The 17,061-nt window shown below is 40.1% G+C and overlaps 1 protein-coding gene across 9 annotated transcripts in view; it reads left to right on the forward strand.

The window, feature by feature from the left end:
• Positions 1 to 1,595: 1,595 nt before the first annotated feature.
• The window catches only part of DACH2 (dachshund family transcription factor 2), a 312,250-nt gene continuing 296,784 nt past the window's right edge, over positions 1,596 to 17,061 (forward strand). For all 9 annotated transcript variants that reach the window (XM_050901910.1, XM_050901913.1, XM_050901915.1 and 6 more), the window contains exon 1: positions 1,596 to 2,092. In XM_050901910.1, the coding sequence (XP_050757867.1) occupies positions 1,596 to 2,092 (497 nt within the window). The remainder of the gene's footprint in view (positions 2,093 to 17,061) is intronic.

A 17,061-nucleotide genomic window follows, 5' to 3' on the forward strand; every position in this document is an offset into this window, starting at 1 on the left:
AAAGGAAGGAGAAGATGTCATACACAAGCAGTGCGATCATGGAAATAGTTGAAATGCTCTGTTGCTATTGCTTGTTTGGTATCCACTTTCCAGTTTTGTTTATACTTTTCTGCTTGCTTTGTTTACTGAATGCTTTAGGAGGAAGCTAAAAAAAGGGGGTGGTGGTGAAGAAGTTAAAGGACTAGGAAAGAAGGAAAGATAAAAGGAGACTGAAAAAAAGTGGAAACAAGAAAGAAGGATGTTGATACAAAAGAAGAAAGGGAAGAGGCTGGGAAAAGAGGTGTAATATAAATACACTGGGAGAAGGTAAGAAGCAAATAACCAATCTGGCCAGTGTGTCCTCGCTGCTGCTGGGTGTGTATCTGTCAGACTGAACTCCTTTATATGAAATTTGTCTGAGCATCTTTCAGGTCCACTTGTTCAGGGAGAAGGGACGCACAAAGCTTAGCAGTTCTTGTGTCAACTGACCTGGTTCAGGTGAAGGAGACATAGGATCTGCCTGGTTCCCAGGACTGTTGGGTTTTACTTGTATGCAACTGAATGAGGTACCATATGGTGCTTCTGGAGGCTGCCTTACCGTCAGGCGTGAGGAGAGGACCGATGCCATTGTATCTAAAACACAATTGATGCTGCACTTGAATCTGGAAATTTCAAGCAATTACACGCAAGACCTCCCGAGAACGGACTTCGCCTCCTGTGACTGATCACCAACTTCCACGTCTGTCACAACCTCCCTCTGTCCTGCTTGTGCAGCACACGCTCCCTTCTCCGGAGGGGCTTAAGTTTGCTTTAGACCTGAATCACTTGCGATATGCTGCCACTGCCTCCACCGTGTATTCACAGAAAAGAGTAACCACACGTTGTTGGTTTCTCAGTAAATAAGTGGAAAGTCGGATGTATTATTTACCTAACAGAGACCTGCACTGCCACCCTCTCTCCCCACTCCCCGTCTCTCCCGATTTCTTTCAGCTGTGGCAGGGCACAGGTGTTTTAACACTGAGGAACGTTACCAGAGCGCAGCGACCGCTGAAACTACCTGGGAAAGGGGGGCGGCCCGTGGACCTACAGCGGGCCGACCCAGCCTTGCCCTCCTCTCCCTCAGAGCGCCGGGGCAGCGCCCGCGGGATCCCCTCGCGGCCCAGGGAGAGCTCACCGAAACTTTCCTACCCCGCGGCGCAGAGAGGGAGCTTTCGGGAGCCGGGGAGAGACGCGAACCGGGCGGGCTCTCCTCACACACCCACCCGCGACGCCGGCGCCTGCTTCACCCCGCCGGCAGCCTCGACCCAGCCCGGCCGCCTCACGCCCCGCGGCCCAGGTGCTGCGGCCGGCGCTGCCCCGCCCCGCCGCCCGGCAGCCACTCGCCGAGGCCGCGCTGGAGGCGGGCGGGGCGCATTGGCTGGAGGGCGCTGTCACTCTTCCCCCCCCCCCCCCCCGGCGGCGCTGGGGAGGGGTCTGGGCGCGCGGCTGGCGGCGGCCGCTGCGTGTGGGAGGGCGGGCGCGCGGCTCTGTTTTTAGTAGTACCGCAAAGAGCGCGGCGAGAGTGCGCGCGAGGGGAGCGGGGCTGAGGCGAGCCGCGGCGGGGAGCCAGGCTGGCCATGGCTGTCTCCGCGCCGCCCGTCATCGCCGCAACTTCCAGCGGTGGCGCGGGGGGCTCGGCGGGCTCGGCGGGCTTGTTCCGGGCGGACCCGCTGTACTCCAGCCCCGCGGAGTCCCCGCGCCTCACCAACAGCCTCGTCAACAGTTTCCTCTCCGCCGGCAGCGGCGGGGCCGGCGCGGGCGGCGGCGGCGGGGGCGGCGGCAACGAGTGTAAGATGGTCGACCTGCACGGGGTGAAGGTAGCCTCGTTCCTCGTGGAGGGGCAGGAGCTGATCTGCCTGCCGCAGGTCTTTGATCTCTTCCTCAAGCACCTGGTGGGAGGGCTGCACACGGTCTACACCAAGCTGAAGCGGCTGGATATATCGCCCGTGGTGTGCACGGTGGAGCAGGTCCGCATCCTGCGGGGGCTGGGGGCCATCCAGCCCGGCGTCAACCGTTGCAAGCTCATCACCAGGAAGGACTTCGAAACTTTGTACAACGACTGCACCAACGCGAGGTGAGCCACAAAACTTTGCTCTTCCTCCGCCCGCCCCGCTCCGCTCCGGCCGCTGGGGGCCGGCGGCCCGCGGGGAGCCGTGCCCGGGGGTGGGGGGGGCGTCGGGCGCCGTCCCCTCTCCCCTCCCCGCGGGCTCCCGCTCTGTGTGTGTGTGTGGGGGGGGGGGAAAGTGGGGGGCACCCCTCAGGGCGCTGCGCGGCCACCCGCCGCCCTGCGCGGGGGAGCCCCGGGCCGGGCCTGGGCGCCGCTTGGGGAGCGGGGGGCTGAGGCGCGGTGGTGCCGGCGGGGGGGGGGGGGGGGGTGAGCGCCGCGGCGGTGCCGACATGGAAAACTTTCCAGGATTCCTCAAAGCCCTGAGATGGCTGGGACCGCCGAGCAGCGGGGCGATTCCGCGTGCCGGTCTTCAAACTTTTCCCCTAGCAGGGAGAGCCGATAGTTCCCGTATACACTCTTTTATTTGACAAAAAAAAAAAAAGTTTTCTCCATTATTTTTGCTCCGCTGAAACTTTCCGTTCTCCTCAGGATTCCTCGCTCCCGAGAGGGTGAGCGCAGGCTGCGGCGCGGCAGCGGGCTGCCGGCCGGCCGGCAGATGCCCGCCGGGGGAGGCTGGGCGGCTCACGGGCAAACTGTTGCTCGGTATCGTTCCGGAATAATTTTACGTCATGCAATGTAGAGGTCTGGTGTGGCCGTAGCCCCTGCCCTGTCGTGCTTAAATCACTAAGCCCAGAGCGGGTTGTATTCATGGGAGATCCCTGCTGGGTCCTTCATACTTGGGGTTGTAGTCCTGGTTTGTGACCTCATAGCTGCTGCCTTTAGAAATGATAATGATCTAATAAACACAAAAACCCTCTCAGGGCTTAGTAGAAATACATAGTGCGGTGGGGTAGGATGTAAGACAGGGTGCTTGGAGATGACATTTCCTAGTTTAGCAGTTCGTGAGATAGCTCTTCAGAAACATTTGCATTTCAATGTGCTTTCTGTCTGGCAGGAAACTTTCTTTACAGAGGTTGTTTCGGAGAGCTTTGAGTGCGATATCTGACTTGCAGCATGCAAATATTTAGTAACTTTGTTTTTTGTGTCACTGTTTCTAACTGCTTAGGACTGAACGTGTTGGGTGTTTGTTTTTTTTTTTTTTCTAATAGCACCTTAAGTACGCGCTAATTTGGGGCCTGATCCTGTTCTCGCTGCTGTGAGCTTAAGCAGGAGCAGACCGGACGTCCATTCTTGAATAGCAGTATTTGTTTTGTTTCAAATTAGTTCATGTTACAGGTGACACTTTAGAGATGCTTGCACTCAATTCCTAGATATTTATTTGAAGTGTGTGCTTTTTCTCTTGCTTGTGTTCTGTTTCTGTAACACCTTCTCCCGCTGCCTGTTTATTTCAATGTCATGCACCTCTGTGACATCACAACTACTGCCTTATTAAAATGATGGTGTTATAAGTAAGGTCTGAGACCTTTGAATAAAATTCATGTAAGATTACTAAGGGACACATTTAACATATAAATGTTTCTCTGAAATGTTTCTGAAACTCGACTAGCGTGAAAGTTGACCGTTAAAGAAATACGTCTTTTTAATTTCTGTGACCGTGCCAAAGTTTTTCCTTAGGGAAACATGGGATTCAATTTGATGATACAGCCTTTACATGCAATCTGATGATTTCTGCTCTCTCACAACCAATGATTTAAGATCCAGAAATGCTGAAGTGTTAAATGTTTAAAACTTGTATTTCACGACTTTTTTTTTTTTCTTCCTTTGACAAAGATGTATGTCCGTGATAGGATAAGGGAATAAGTAATGCAAGGAGCAGCTGAGAAGGGAGGCCAGGGGAGCTGTAAGTGAGGAGCCGAGTGATGCTCTAAGAGGGTCTGAAAAGAGCAGTCAGTGGAACGAAGACCTGGTCAAAGGCTGAAGATATGGCAAGAGGACTGCTGAGGGGGGATCTAATAGGGCAGAAACATGTCTGAATGGAGTCAAAGCTCTCAACTGAGAAAGTACATTCAACACGTGTGTAAGCACAAGCTCTCCCTGCCTAGTTGTGAAAACACTATGAATTTTTACCTGTTCAGGAATAGCAGATCCCTTTACATTTCCTAAAATGTTTCTCATTTATTGAAACATCGCTCAACCTTTGTTTATATCTCTTGAAAATGCCACTGGTTTGAATAACCTACTGATACTAATGTGTTTTGCATTCATGGCTTCAGGTGTAATGCATGATAAGTGTTATCAGCACATATGAAACTTTTCTCAAGTAATGTAACTTAACAATGTTAATTGTATTCCATCATGCTAATTGAGTACTTAATATGTCATTTTATATACAGATTATTTTTTTCCTTGAACAGCACATACTTAATGGGAGAGAATGTTGGATAAAAATAGCTAAATACATGAGTGATCTAATTTTTGTTTGCTGTGAAGTGACCTGGGAACCACTGCAGTGCATAGTACCAAACAAATAAAAGGTGGCAGAACTGTTACAGCTATACATACAGTATTTAGGTTCTGTACCTGGGAAGTAAAGTCTTGAAAAAATGTGATCTTTTCGAAGCAAACCCTTCGATATGTATTATTCCACTGCATGACTCAAGCATTACTTTCAACTTGGAATATTGTGCATTGCTTTTGTAATATATATATATTTTTAATTTATAGAGATTTATATATAATATTTGAATACTGTAGAAATACTGCATTAAACTCAAGAGCTGCCAGAAAAAGCAATAAGAAATGCTGGCTATCGTTGTTTTCAATGTTAGTTGTCCTCTAAAAGTCAACATCTCTTATGTTGGTGTACACTTTTAATTATTTTTTTAATTGGAATACGAACCATCGATTATATACAACTGAAAAAAGAGAAATTTTACTTCTCCTGCTTATTCTATTGCATTTCTTTTTATTGAGCTTGTCTACAGAGCTCATAAGAGCTGCAGAGAAATATACCTGTAAGCAGAAGGTTGTTTTTGTATGTTTATGTTCTGTGTATGTAACACTAGTTACGTATATCTAGCATCTTTGACCTTCGTATTTTTTTACACACTACATGTATAGTTTTCATTTGTGCGTAAACAAAATGTTCCTAACTTTGATTGTCGTTAGCCATCGTCATGTAATCTAATTTGGAAGCAAGGTTTGTAAAATGAAACTAACTGTTCATTTCATTACAGGTAGCATCTTCAAGTGAATAGTGAGTACAACGTATTTACAAAATTTAGTTACTGATTTGCAATACCTTAGAAGATTACTTAAATTATGGACACATGCTTAATTTTAGTAGTAAAGTGTAATGTTTACTTAAAGTAGAAAACTATAATGAGGTTTTATTTAAAAATGAAATTTAAAAGTGTAGTGAGAATATTTTATGATGGTAAATATATTAATCCTTAAAATTAGGATCATATGAGTATGATCGTAACCTATTCTGTAGGGTTTCTGTATTTAATGAATGCTATTGGCTACTGAAAAAGCATAGTGTTGGTCTGGATTATTCAGTGAATAGTAAGAATACTTCCCAGAAAACAGTGTTTCAGTACATGGCTTATTTCTTATGATTTGAAGCATCCAGTTAAGCTAATATTTTGTATTACTTTGGCTATTCACAAACAATAAAAGGCTTTAGAAATGAATGTAAGCAGTAAATGCAGACATTTTATTTTATGAGATAATGAGGGTCCAGTCATGTTGTCTATTAAAAGCTACCCTATAGTCAGCTATACTCTGTCTTTTATTAGGAGAATGATGTCAAGATTATAATTAAAGCAATCCAGTCATGTAGCACTGCACAGAGCTTCCTTGTATATTGATTTTAAATGTGGACATCAGATTACATAAACTTCTTTGACTAAATAAATATTTAGTATGCATTCAGACTTGGCCAAACTTGTGAATTTTGGAGGTGCTAGCATGTTAAAATTAAAAAAAAATTATCAATTTCTCAGTTTCCCTTTCTTCCTTGGAGAAGAGACTCACTTAAAACATTCTCGAGAGAGATCACTAGCATAGTGGATTCTGCTAGAGATGCAGAAAGGAATTTTTCCACTTTCTGAGCAGATTAATTATACTTTTGGAAAAATCCCTCTTTCTTTTTGGACATCTTGAAAGTCTATGCTTGTTAAAAGCTACTAAAATACTTGAATATTTTCATCAGATGCATATCTAATCTGGAGAAGCCTTGATTAAAATTCCCTTCTTTTTTCATAGCAATAGAGCTCCCCATTTGAAGTGTAACATGCTTTTCCTCCAAAATGGAGTATTTGTATGTTTCCTGCATGTGTATATGCATAATACATATGTAATTTTCTACTGAGACTTCTACAACTGAAAAATACTGTGTTTTTGTAGCAAAGACAAAAAAGCTAAACAATTAGGTATTAATGATATTCTTGTTGCATATTCAAAAGGTCTTTGCAAGCATTTCTTCTCCTTTTTTTCTTTTCACCATTTCAACCTGCAGAACTCTTCACTGTCACTCCAAATCACACAATTCTACAAAGATAAAACAACATTTAAACTCATTTGCTTTGGGAGGGAAATTGAACATTTGCACCCAATAAGCCTGATTGTGGAACTGCATGCAAATTGTGTTTTGATTTATCTCTTTTGCACTTTTTTCCATTTGAATTGATCTTGCATTAATTTTGCCAAGCGGCTCTGTGAGGCTGCAGATGTTGCCCTGTGTTTAATAAATCAATGAGACAGATCTGAATGAATCACTTCAGATGGATTCTCTGCTCGGTTTGATGTCTAGATGTTATTCTTAGCTTGTTATCATGACAGATGCATTAATGTTCCCATACACTGCCAGCAATGTCAAAGAGATTGAAGCTTTTAAAGTGGCGGTATCCTCTTTTCCCCCTTCTGTTGGAAAAACTAAATTGCCTTTAGGAGTAGGTCAAAATATAAATTTAATCATGGCATCATTGTGGGGAAGATGCTAAACTTCTGATCATATTATAATACAAAGTCAGACAAATACAGTTTCATACAGAATGATTAATTATTCCAAAATAGTGGAGATCAATATTAAAATCTAAACATAGGATAGCTCCTTAATAGACTAACCACTTTCTCAACATTAATATTTCATTGTAATAAGAATGATCCGAATAAATAATATAAGACTAGAACATGTTAAAAGTGTTGCTATAAATAGAATATCATTGTGTCCAAATTGATTACAGGCTGAAGTAAGGCTTTTTCTCTTTTTTTAAGTTCTTATTAATAATTTTCTTTTAAAGTTAAATGTGTCTGAATTCAACATCTGTTAGATTTAAAATGGGAATACTTGTTTGTTGTGTTTCTGTTACTACTTACCTTTTAGTGCCAGATACGTTAGAAAAGTTGTTGATCACCGTTAATTTCTGATCTGTATAGTCTGGTATCCATTATCTTGGAGCAGAACCTGTGGAACACAAATCATAAAAGAGGCTGGAATGTGTCTTTGTGGAACGGTTTTAAATTCAGGAAAAGATTGCACAAAGTGTGAAGTACTCTGCCATGAATAATGAAGATCTATTTCCCACGTAGGCTACGCACAGTTTTTATTGGCTTTTATTCCTTAGTGTTTATTAAACCGCTTGTGGTCTTCCTTGTTTTTCTTTAGAAGATAAAATAGTGTTTTGTGATTTGCTTCGATCATTTTTGTTAAACCTGCTCTCTTTCTCTATGACGCTTCATTTTAATGTTAAAAATCATTGCGAATGTTCCTTTTCCGAATCTCTCCCTCAAACAGAAGAACTTTGACTTTTTGTCATTAAGGCTTCTGAGAATAAATTGGAGAAACTGGCTGTAACAGATGTAGATTTATGTTGGCATTCTTGGTATTCTTGCTCCAGTAGTTCCAATTTGATAAAGGAAACAATATATGTAATAGAAATTCACAGTTTATTCAAATGAGTTTAAGCTTTAGCATTGTTATGTTTGCTTTTCTTTCGCCAATATATCAATGTGTGGCAGTAGCATTATACTTAGAAAGCCTCCAGAAGTGACCAACTCTGTAGATGGGAAATTATTCTCACACTGGGGCTGTGGTTGGACATGCAGCCTCTGTTTGTGTGTGTGCATTTGTTTTAAAGGCAGGTGAAAATCAAGTTTGGTAGAACTGAGGAGCACAGCAAAAATCATTGAATTAGAAAATCATGCTTTGTTGTATGGCAGTGGCCTTAGAGTGAGAAACTAGTATCTACCTACCTTGGTAATTTTGCACAATATTTAAAATGAGCATTCTGAAATGTTTTAAAGAACTGTATCATGTTTATTTCGTTGTTTACAGACTGGAATTCAAGTTGTGTAAGAGCTGTTTGTCAGTATCAATATTAAAAAGGTGTTGAAATCTGGGCTGTAAAGTCCCTGTTTTGACTTTGCCGAGGTGAACCTCCCTTTCACGCCAGTGGAAATTTGCCAGAACAAGGGCAAAGAACTTACAAATGTTTCTAGGATCTGAGCCCTTCTCGTCAAAGGTGGGACATACTTACTTAAAACCTGTGTTTGAAGGAATTATGCGTATATGGCATTTTCAACAGGTACTACATTTTTGGGTCTGATCTTGTTCTTGTTGAATGTAGCATGTTTTTTGTGCCTGTTCCAGGAATGATAATTTTGGATTTTCTGAAGTTATGAACAAAATTATCCAAATCCTTACTTTAAAATACCTAGAAAGTTCCCATCTAGTTTCTTTTATAAGTTCTTCATGTGATTATCAGTGTGATAAAACCCTGTAGGTGTATGGAAATGCAGCATTTTAATGATTATTTATGTAAACAATACTAATAGCAAAACCAAACATAGTGAGGATACTTTAGAGTTATTGCCGTCTGTGATGTGTTCCTTTGGTGTAAGCTAAGGCAAGATTTTTATATGTTACGATTAAACGTGCATTACCAAGCACGAGTACATTAGTTAGTAATGATTCTTAGTGATTTAGATTTATCCTGCTTGATATTAGAACTGTCCCTTGGGGCTACACGCTTTGGTCTTTGTTCCCTCTTGGTAAAGCACGGTTATCCAAAGTGACTTAGTAATAGCGTTTCCCCTCTCCCCCCATTGTACAACCTGTAAGAAACACCAATACCTATTAACTAATGTACTTTGATACCTGCCCCAGAAGGTTCCAATATCCGAATCCTGTAAAACACAACTATGTTTGCTTTCCTTTCTTTTTGGTAGCACAGCTATGTTGTTGTTCTGTATGTGCATATAAAGTTTATTGTCACTAGCAATCATGGGGAGATTATATTTCCCTGTCAGTACATCTTGACCTGCTAAGCCCATTTTGCTCATTAAAATATATTGTGTCAGAGCCTTTCTTGACTCAGTTACAAAAACCACTTCCCCAAAAAGTAAGAACCAAAACAAATGAATAGTGCTTGCTTTATTACTGTACAGTGGCTTAAAGTGTAATGTTTAGCAGTGTATATTGTTGTGTATATGGTAAGGGATAAAATGTTCGATTTCAATTGCGTCTGATCTTATCAAGTTTCTGGAAATTGATATCTGGTAACAGCATTTAACCTACATCTAGTCTATCTGCTATCTATTGATGGGTTAAAAAGAAAAAGTAGTATTGATCTGTTGCTGGATTAAAGTTTGAAATCGGCAACAGCATGAGCACAAAAGGCTTTTTTTATGATTTCTCAGCTTGCCATTGATCTACCAGTTTTATTGCATTCATTATTTATTAAAAGAATTTGCAAGCTAAACATAATGTTAAGCTAGTTTGCACACAGGGACTGCACTTAGGAAATTGAATGGAAATTGCATTAGAGATGAACATCTGTGCTATTTTTCCACTCGTGTGTTTATGGGTTTGTATAAAAGGTGTATTGGATTAACAGTTATAACCATTATAGCTTGCAGCAATATGTTAGAACCCTAAGCATTTAGTAGTTATTTAGGAGGGAGACTCTTTTTACTTATACTAAAAAGTATGGTAATGCCATCGCAAACAGTGCTTTTACTGGATTATTCTTTATTAATGGGCTTTTTACTAGTAATGTGTGAAACTTGAGGTATGTAGCTATATTGTGCATGTGTTCTATTATCCATGCTACATAAAGCTCCATTAATATTGTCATTAATTGAAGGTTTCTAGCGACAGTGTTAAGGATTTGGCACATAGATGCCAAAGTATTGAAATGAAATGTATTTTATAATATACAATAGGAATGTAAGTATTGAAAAGATCCTTAATATACGTTTCTTCAGATCTTTCCCAGCAGTTCAGCTAGTTCTCTGTCCTTGAGCTAGGTGGCTTCTGCGATGTATCGTATCAGTGAATCAGGTGAAAATCTTAAATATTTTGAAATCTTTTTCCACTTCAGTTCACAAGTTCAGTTGCCCTCAACACTAGCTGTAGTTATATGTGACATTTAAAGTGTAGGGTAGGCCTAGAATTTTGAGGTCCTCTCCTGTAATGATTTTGGATTTTTTTTGTTTGCGCTCCTTCTATAAAATAGATTATTTGCATGAATACCTGTTGGTTAAATAGGGAAAAACAAAGGAGAAATTACTTTGGGGGCTTTGGGTGAAAAGTATATTTTTAGAATCAAGATGTTATCTATTTTATTTGGTCTAAAAGTATGTGCAATCTAGTCTGTTTGTGACTAGAATGTACTGAAATATGTCATGTTTTGCATCATCAGTGCACATTCCTTTCAGTTATTCTATTCAAGACTCAACCTGATACATCTCACCAGCTTGTAAGACTGTTAAGGGTTTCCTGTGCTAAGAAGCAGAAATGTTCTTCGTGCCAGAAGGTTGTGCTTACTCTTTTGAATGCCACCTCTACTTTTTTTTTTTGTCTCTGGTAGGATGAAACCCTTCAAATCCTAATAGTATTTTGAACAGAGGTAGCTCTGATTTTTAGTTGAAAGAATCTCAATACTGTTTTTCCGCGTTGTTTTGCACTCACTGTTATTAGTCTTCCTCACTGTTGTTCTCAGCCATAGGCTGTGATCACAGTTTTCATATGATATCAGTAAACACATTTCAGCTACCCTGTAAATACAAGTGGAAGTTAGATTTAATATGGGATTTCTGTAATTAATATATATACATACAGAGATATTGATTGATATAATATACACACACATATATATCTAAAATGCTGTTTAAACTAAATTTCTGGATTTGGGAGCCTCTCTCCCAAACCATGGAAATCAACTTTGTTTTTTGGAAAATTTTGTATACATATTTATAAAGAGAGATGCTTTGCAATAATCCAGAAATTTAGTTTAAATTGCATTTGCTGTGGACATTAAATAAATTTCCTAAATTAACTTATATGGCTACATGAGCAGCTATCTTGGTGTCCTTACTAAAAGTCTTTAATTTTTTTTGATACTTCTCATAGCCATGCAAGTGAGTAACATTCTCAGCATGTAATTTTATTTCTGTACAGTCTGTGGCAAGAGAACTTTTAGCTTGGGATGCCCTCATGGTACTTTCAATCAACAGAACTTTGAGTCATTTTTTTTGTCTGTTTCCAAACCTATATGGACAGTGGAATTAAAACAGAACACTTTATTTAAAAAGTTAATCAAAATTATTTCACACTATATGTGTACAGAGTTCCAAATCTAACGTGTTTCACAGAATCACAGAATTGTTGAGGTTGGCAGGGTCCTCTTGAGATCATCTAATCCAACTCCTCTGTTTAAGCAGGGTTAGCTAGAGGTGGTTGTCCAGAGCTGTGTCCAGTCGGATTTTGAGTATTTCGAAGGATGGAGTCTCTCAGCCTCTCTAGGCAACCAATTTACAGCATAGAAATAACTGTGCTGTGGAAGAAAGATTTTATTGGCATTCATTGGGATGACTGGATTATGTGGGAGTTGTTGAAGCTACGAGTAGATGTCATGGCTAGCCACTGAGATGGTCACTGCCCTACTGACGAGTCGCTCAAGCAGGCCAATGTGGATACTCTGCTGTTGTGTTTGTCCTTACTGGAGCAGAGTGTGAGTTGTTACCTGCTATGAATCAACTGTGTTATATTCTGGTTGTGCTTTCTGTCTCACAAATGGTGTCCTGAAATCCTATATGTGTGTGTTGATGAGCTGACTTGTCTTATTCCCCACCGCTACCTGGGAAGGAGTATTTCTATATTTGTAATAAAAAAAAAAAAAAAAAAAGTGGCTGTAAGAAAGCTCTTAGCACAGACATTGTGCCAGTAGAGGGATTTAGTTACTTGTAAGTTACAGTAATTTAAGCGTTGCTAATTAAGATCAAGCTAGTTTAAATAAAAAATATTTTGAGTTTGATTTAGAACTTCTAATCAGTATATTTAAAATATTATACAATATGCTTTTTCTTACACATGTAACAGTTGTTTTTGCCTAGTGCAAGTTTTGTGTGATAGCTAATAGACCGTTTTTATAACAGTTAATCAGAAAATGTCCTGTGTCTGTGAAACGTTATCCCTGTTGTTTTTTGTGAAGTTGATGAAGGCATGTTGCTTCACTGCTGCAGATCTCTGGAGCTGCCTTTTCTTGTCCTCGTACTTTTGAATGTTGTGTGCTGAAGGAGGGTAATTTTCTAAAAAGCTTCTGAGATAATAGTGAAAGTAGGAAAAAATATCAAGTCTTTCCAGTGAGACTTAAAATACATGTTTTGAAAAAACAAACAAAAAACCCAACCAAAACCAAACCAAAACCCAACAACAAAAAAACCAGAACAAGGTAGTAAAATGCTGGCAGTTAGAAAACAGCAGAATATGAATACTGAAACTGGACCTAAGGTAATGGACTCAGTGTTGTGTTTTCTCTGTTGCACGAGCTTGTTATTGAAATACGTGTTTGTAAGTCTGTGGAGGTTTTTTTGTAGGCTTGTAAGGCTTTATCTGGTTTTTTTATACGGCAGTTCATGTATTGATAGGTGACTAATCAAAATACCTTGAGTTGAGTGTCTCATCATTAAGAAATCATTTTTACCTGCTACAAGGTTGTTCTGACTGTTTTGTAGAGAACTAAGATACATAACAAAGTGATCTGTCAGTGGACTTCATGCTCTCATCATGAGGCTTGCTAAATATGCCGTATATACCTTTTACTCTGCGCTGCATTACACGTGTGTGTGGCACAGCAGCGTGCTGCGCTTTGACTGGGGGCTGTACCTGCGTGGAAGGGGCGATGCATTGCTCTCAGCTTTTGCAGCCATGGTGCATCTTTTAGAAGGAGCCCTCAGAATAGGTTTGGCCAGAACGATTACTGTAACACGCTGCCAACCTTGCTCTCTCTCATAGTCAGAAGTGCTTCGGAAGGTTAATTAATCCTGCTATCGTACACTAGAACTAAGATTTCTTGTCTCGGATCAGAACCATAATCACTGTCACTTCTTTCTGCTCCATTTTTATGAATTGCTTTACTTGTTGCACAACTGATTTTTTTTTGTTCAAACAAATCTGTTTCTTCCTGCTGGAACTCAAGAAAGTTTCTGTCTTGCAATTTCATGAAATACTTTTCTCTTGCATGTTAAGCTAGAGGGATTTTTGATGGTTCACTTATCTTGCCTTTTTTAATATGGTTTCTTCAAAATTTTACTACCCCCGAACCAGCAGTCCTCTAAAACTGTTTTTCATCTTCTTAGTTATTCATCCTTAAAGGCTTACGATTTTAGCTTTTAATCTTACTGACTGGAAAAATTAACCCTTTATTATACTGGGAGAATCTGTATTCATGTTGGTGTGGAAACAAAACAATATTTGTGATATATTTATTGTAGGCCTCTTTACTGAGTAATGCAGTGACTTTTGTAGAGTAGTTCAGAGTACAGCAGTAGACTGTTAAATACATTTTAAGAACTCATGTTCTCTGAATGAAGATCAGCTCAGCGACTGAGTTCTTACACTGGTGTATTCTGATCCAGATAGAAACCCTTTATAACAACTTTTTTAATCCATTCATGTGGAGTTTATGATAGTATAAGCTCTATATTTTTGTTGTTTTTTCCAAACTTAGCTATTAACAGAAAGTTAAATGCCTGACAGGGTTGAGCACCTCTGCTGCTAAGTCTGGCATGTAAGCCAGCTACGTTAAGGACTTATTCTACCAGCACTGCATTTGATTTAAATAGTGTGTTGTATTAAGAGTCTGAATGATTTTTGGTTTTATATTGCATCTGTAAGTGTAGTTGCATAGGTCTTGTTGCATTGGCTTCTCCTAACCTGTATGAAGTTTGTCTGTTTCTGTGTCACTACTTTTCTAACGTTTGTCAGCGAAACAAAAGTGGGAGCCTTGTTTATGCTGGTTGTCCTCTACCTGCATGTTACAAAAGGTATGTGAATGTAGCCATCCTCCCAGTGCCTCTCAGTTCTCCGAGATGAGTGGATGATTTCAGAAGATGTGGTTGTTGTGGTTTTTTTTTTTTTTTTTTTTTTTTTTTTAAAGTTGTTGTCCTGCCAGTGTTAGGTAGTAATAGGTGCTCCATCCATCTGCTTTCTAGGGGGGGAGAAAAGGAAAGATGGAAGAACCTTACACACCACATCTGATGCCCACCTGCTGCTGGCTCACAGTGAAGTTGCGTCTCACAAAGTGTAAACCCTTAATAGGAGTTGGTTATTGATTTACAGGGAGAAGAAAGGAGGAACAGGGATGCTGAGTTGGCGGATGCAGTATGTTTGTCTGGGATACCTGGGTGTCAGAAGGCCTGGACTGCAGATAGTGTGCTTGAACAATTCAGTCCTTTAGGACTTGCACAGTCAGGCAAGGGAATCCAAGAAAGGTTGAAGTTGCTATGCGTTGTGTGCAGCGGGTGCGCAATAGGTTGACATGACCAGAGCACATTAGAATTGCTGCAAGAGAGCTGATGGTCTGTACACTGCATGCAGAGTACATTGAATTTACTGCAGAATTTCTTGCTGTGCCTATTCTGCGATTATCACTTCCCCCCTCTCCATCCCCTGCTGCTCTGGAATTTCTCTTTGACACCTTCAGGTACTTGTGGCTGTGTGGCTGGCTACACAGCCTCATCTTTCCCTCGTCATCTAGATTGATCTGTCCATTGACAATAACAACACAATAACCAAATACACAAATAGCGTTCCATTGTAGACAACAATTGCAGGTTTCATTTCTTGTGTTGAATGGTCATTGAATTGTCTTTCAAGTTTTAAAAAAGTCTTTCAAGTTTAAAAAGTTCCTTAAGATATTCTTGGCCATATTTTGATATAGAGGTTTAGTAGATCCTCTGGCCTTGTAAACCTCTTTCTGTTCTTTTTTTAACCTCTAAACACCTATTTTTGGGGGAATTTTTTTGTGTGTTTGGAGGGTTTTTTGATGCTGCTGTTCATTTTTCTGCTTTCTGATTAGAAGCTCTCTTTTAGCATCTTATGCACTCGAAGTGTGTGACATCTGATGATGTCACATTGTTTCCAAAATAATCCCCTTTGATGTCTAGCGCTATGAGAATCTGAGTGATAGTAAACAAATCTACAGACAGTAGGTGGGCAAAGAACACTTTTATTTAAGTGCTTAGGATGATTGCTTAGTTCTGTTATATGACTGTGGGCAAAACTGGAAACTTCCTTTTTCTGCTGTTGATTTTCCATAATGCCCTATTCTGAAACACTGGTTTCAACTGCCCTTTTTTCAGAGTAGGTAGTGTCTTTCTGTTCAATTCATTGTATATCTTGGAGCGATGCTGTTGAGGGTCTTAAAACATAGATAGTGGTGGTCAGAAACTGACGCAACTGAGTCGTGGGACAGAAGGAAAAAAGTACAGGAGATTTAACGCTGAAGGTATTTTAAGTGTTAATAACTCAGTTAAAGAGTGTGTTAATATTTGGTTATAAGCTTTCTATGCAACACTATAGAGGACACTGAATGAACATGAAGGCTTTGGATCTCATGTGAAGGAGGAGATTGCTTTGTCCTTTTGACCTCATTGCAGATGAAATTTTGCAATGGAACCGTTGCAGAACCAGAGTCTTTCAATTGATTTCAGTGGTTTTGGATCAGGAGCACAGAAAGCAATCAAAACTAAATGCATATCCATGAACTAAACTGTAAGTCACTTTGGTCCACACCAGGAAAAATTTTGTGCAAATTCGGAAGTGGAATAATGAAAGGATTCTTCAGAAATCAGGTGTATCCCCTATATATTTAGCTAATCTGATATTTGGATAGATTTTCGTTACTCTCTTAAGTCCATATACTCATATAGAAAATAAACATAGAGAAAGTACATAGTGGAACCCCAAAACATTCAGGTGAAGAATCTCTGTGTATTTGAATTCTTCTGATGAAAGGCATTGCATGGGCTAGAAGTAGTAAGAGTCAATAAATGTATGCATGCATTGCCTGGCAAACTCTTGCCGAGAATAGGGGATTACAGGGTGTTTGTGCGAACTTGTATAGGAATTCTCACTTTTCCCATTGTGGAAAGTGTTTACCAATGGTGATGAATAGAAAATATTTTCCATAGATGGAATACTGTAAACTTGTTACTATAAATTTCTTACTGTGCATACGTTGTACATTGCTAATATTGAGAAATCCTTACTTGGTCTCAAATATATGAAATATGATTATGCTCAATCTTGATTATTTTTAATCAAGGGAGGGGGATTTAATATTCTAGGTGGAGGTGACTGCATGTAAAGAGTAGTGGGAAAAAATATGCACCTTAACAGTTTAAAAAGTAGGAAACCGATAATTACTATGTAGTTAATAAGCATGTACATTTCATAAAGTTTACAGTATCATAGGCAGCATCCTGGCTATTTAGTCAATTTATTCTTGCAGGTGGAATTCAGAACAGTCTTGATTTTTTTGTAGCTATTGATTTGAGTTCTTGGACATGTTAAAATCAGTTTGTTCTTTTATAACTGTTCAGTTGAAAATTATTTCAGCAGAGTATTGGGAAAACTAGTGTCTAAGAAACTTTAGTTCTGTTCAAGGCCTATTGATTCTGTGTTTCAAAGCAGTAGCAGACTCACAAAATACAAGGGATTGTTCATTACTGGTATTCACTAATAT

This window comes from Gymnogyps californianus, chromosome 9 (genome assembly GCF_018139145.2).
Source record: "Gymnogyps californianus isolate 813 chromosome 9, ASM1813914v2, whole genome shotgun sequence".
Taxonomy (NCBI): domain Eukaryota; kingdom Metazoa; phylum Chordata; class Aves; order Accipitriformes; family Cathartidae; genus Gymnogyps; species Gymnogyps californianus.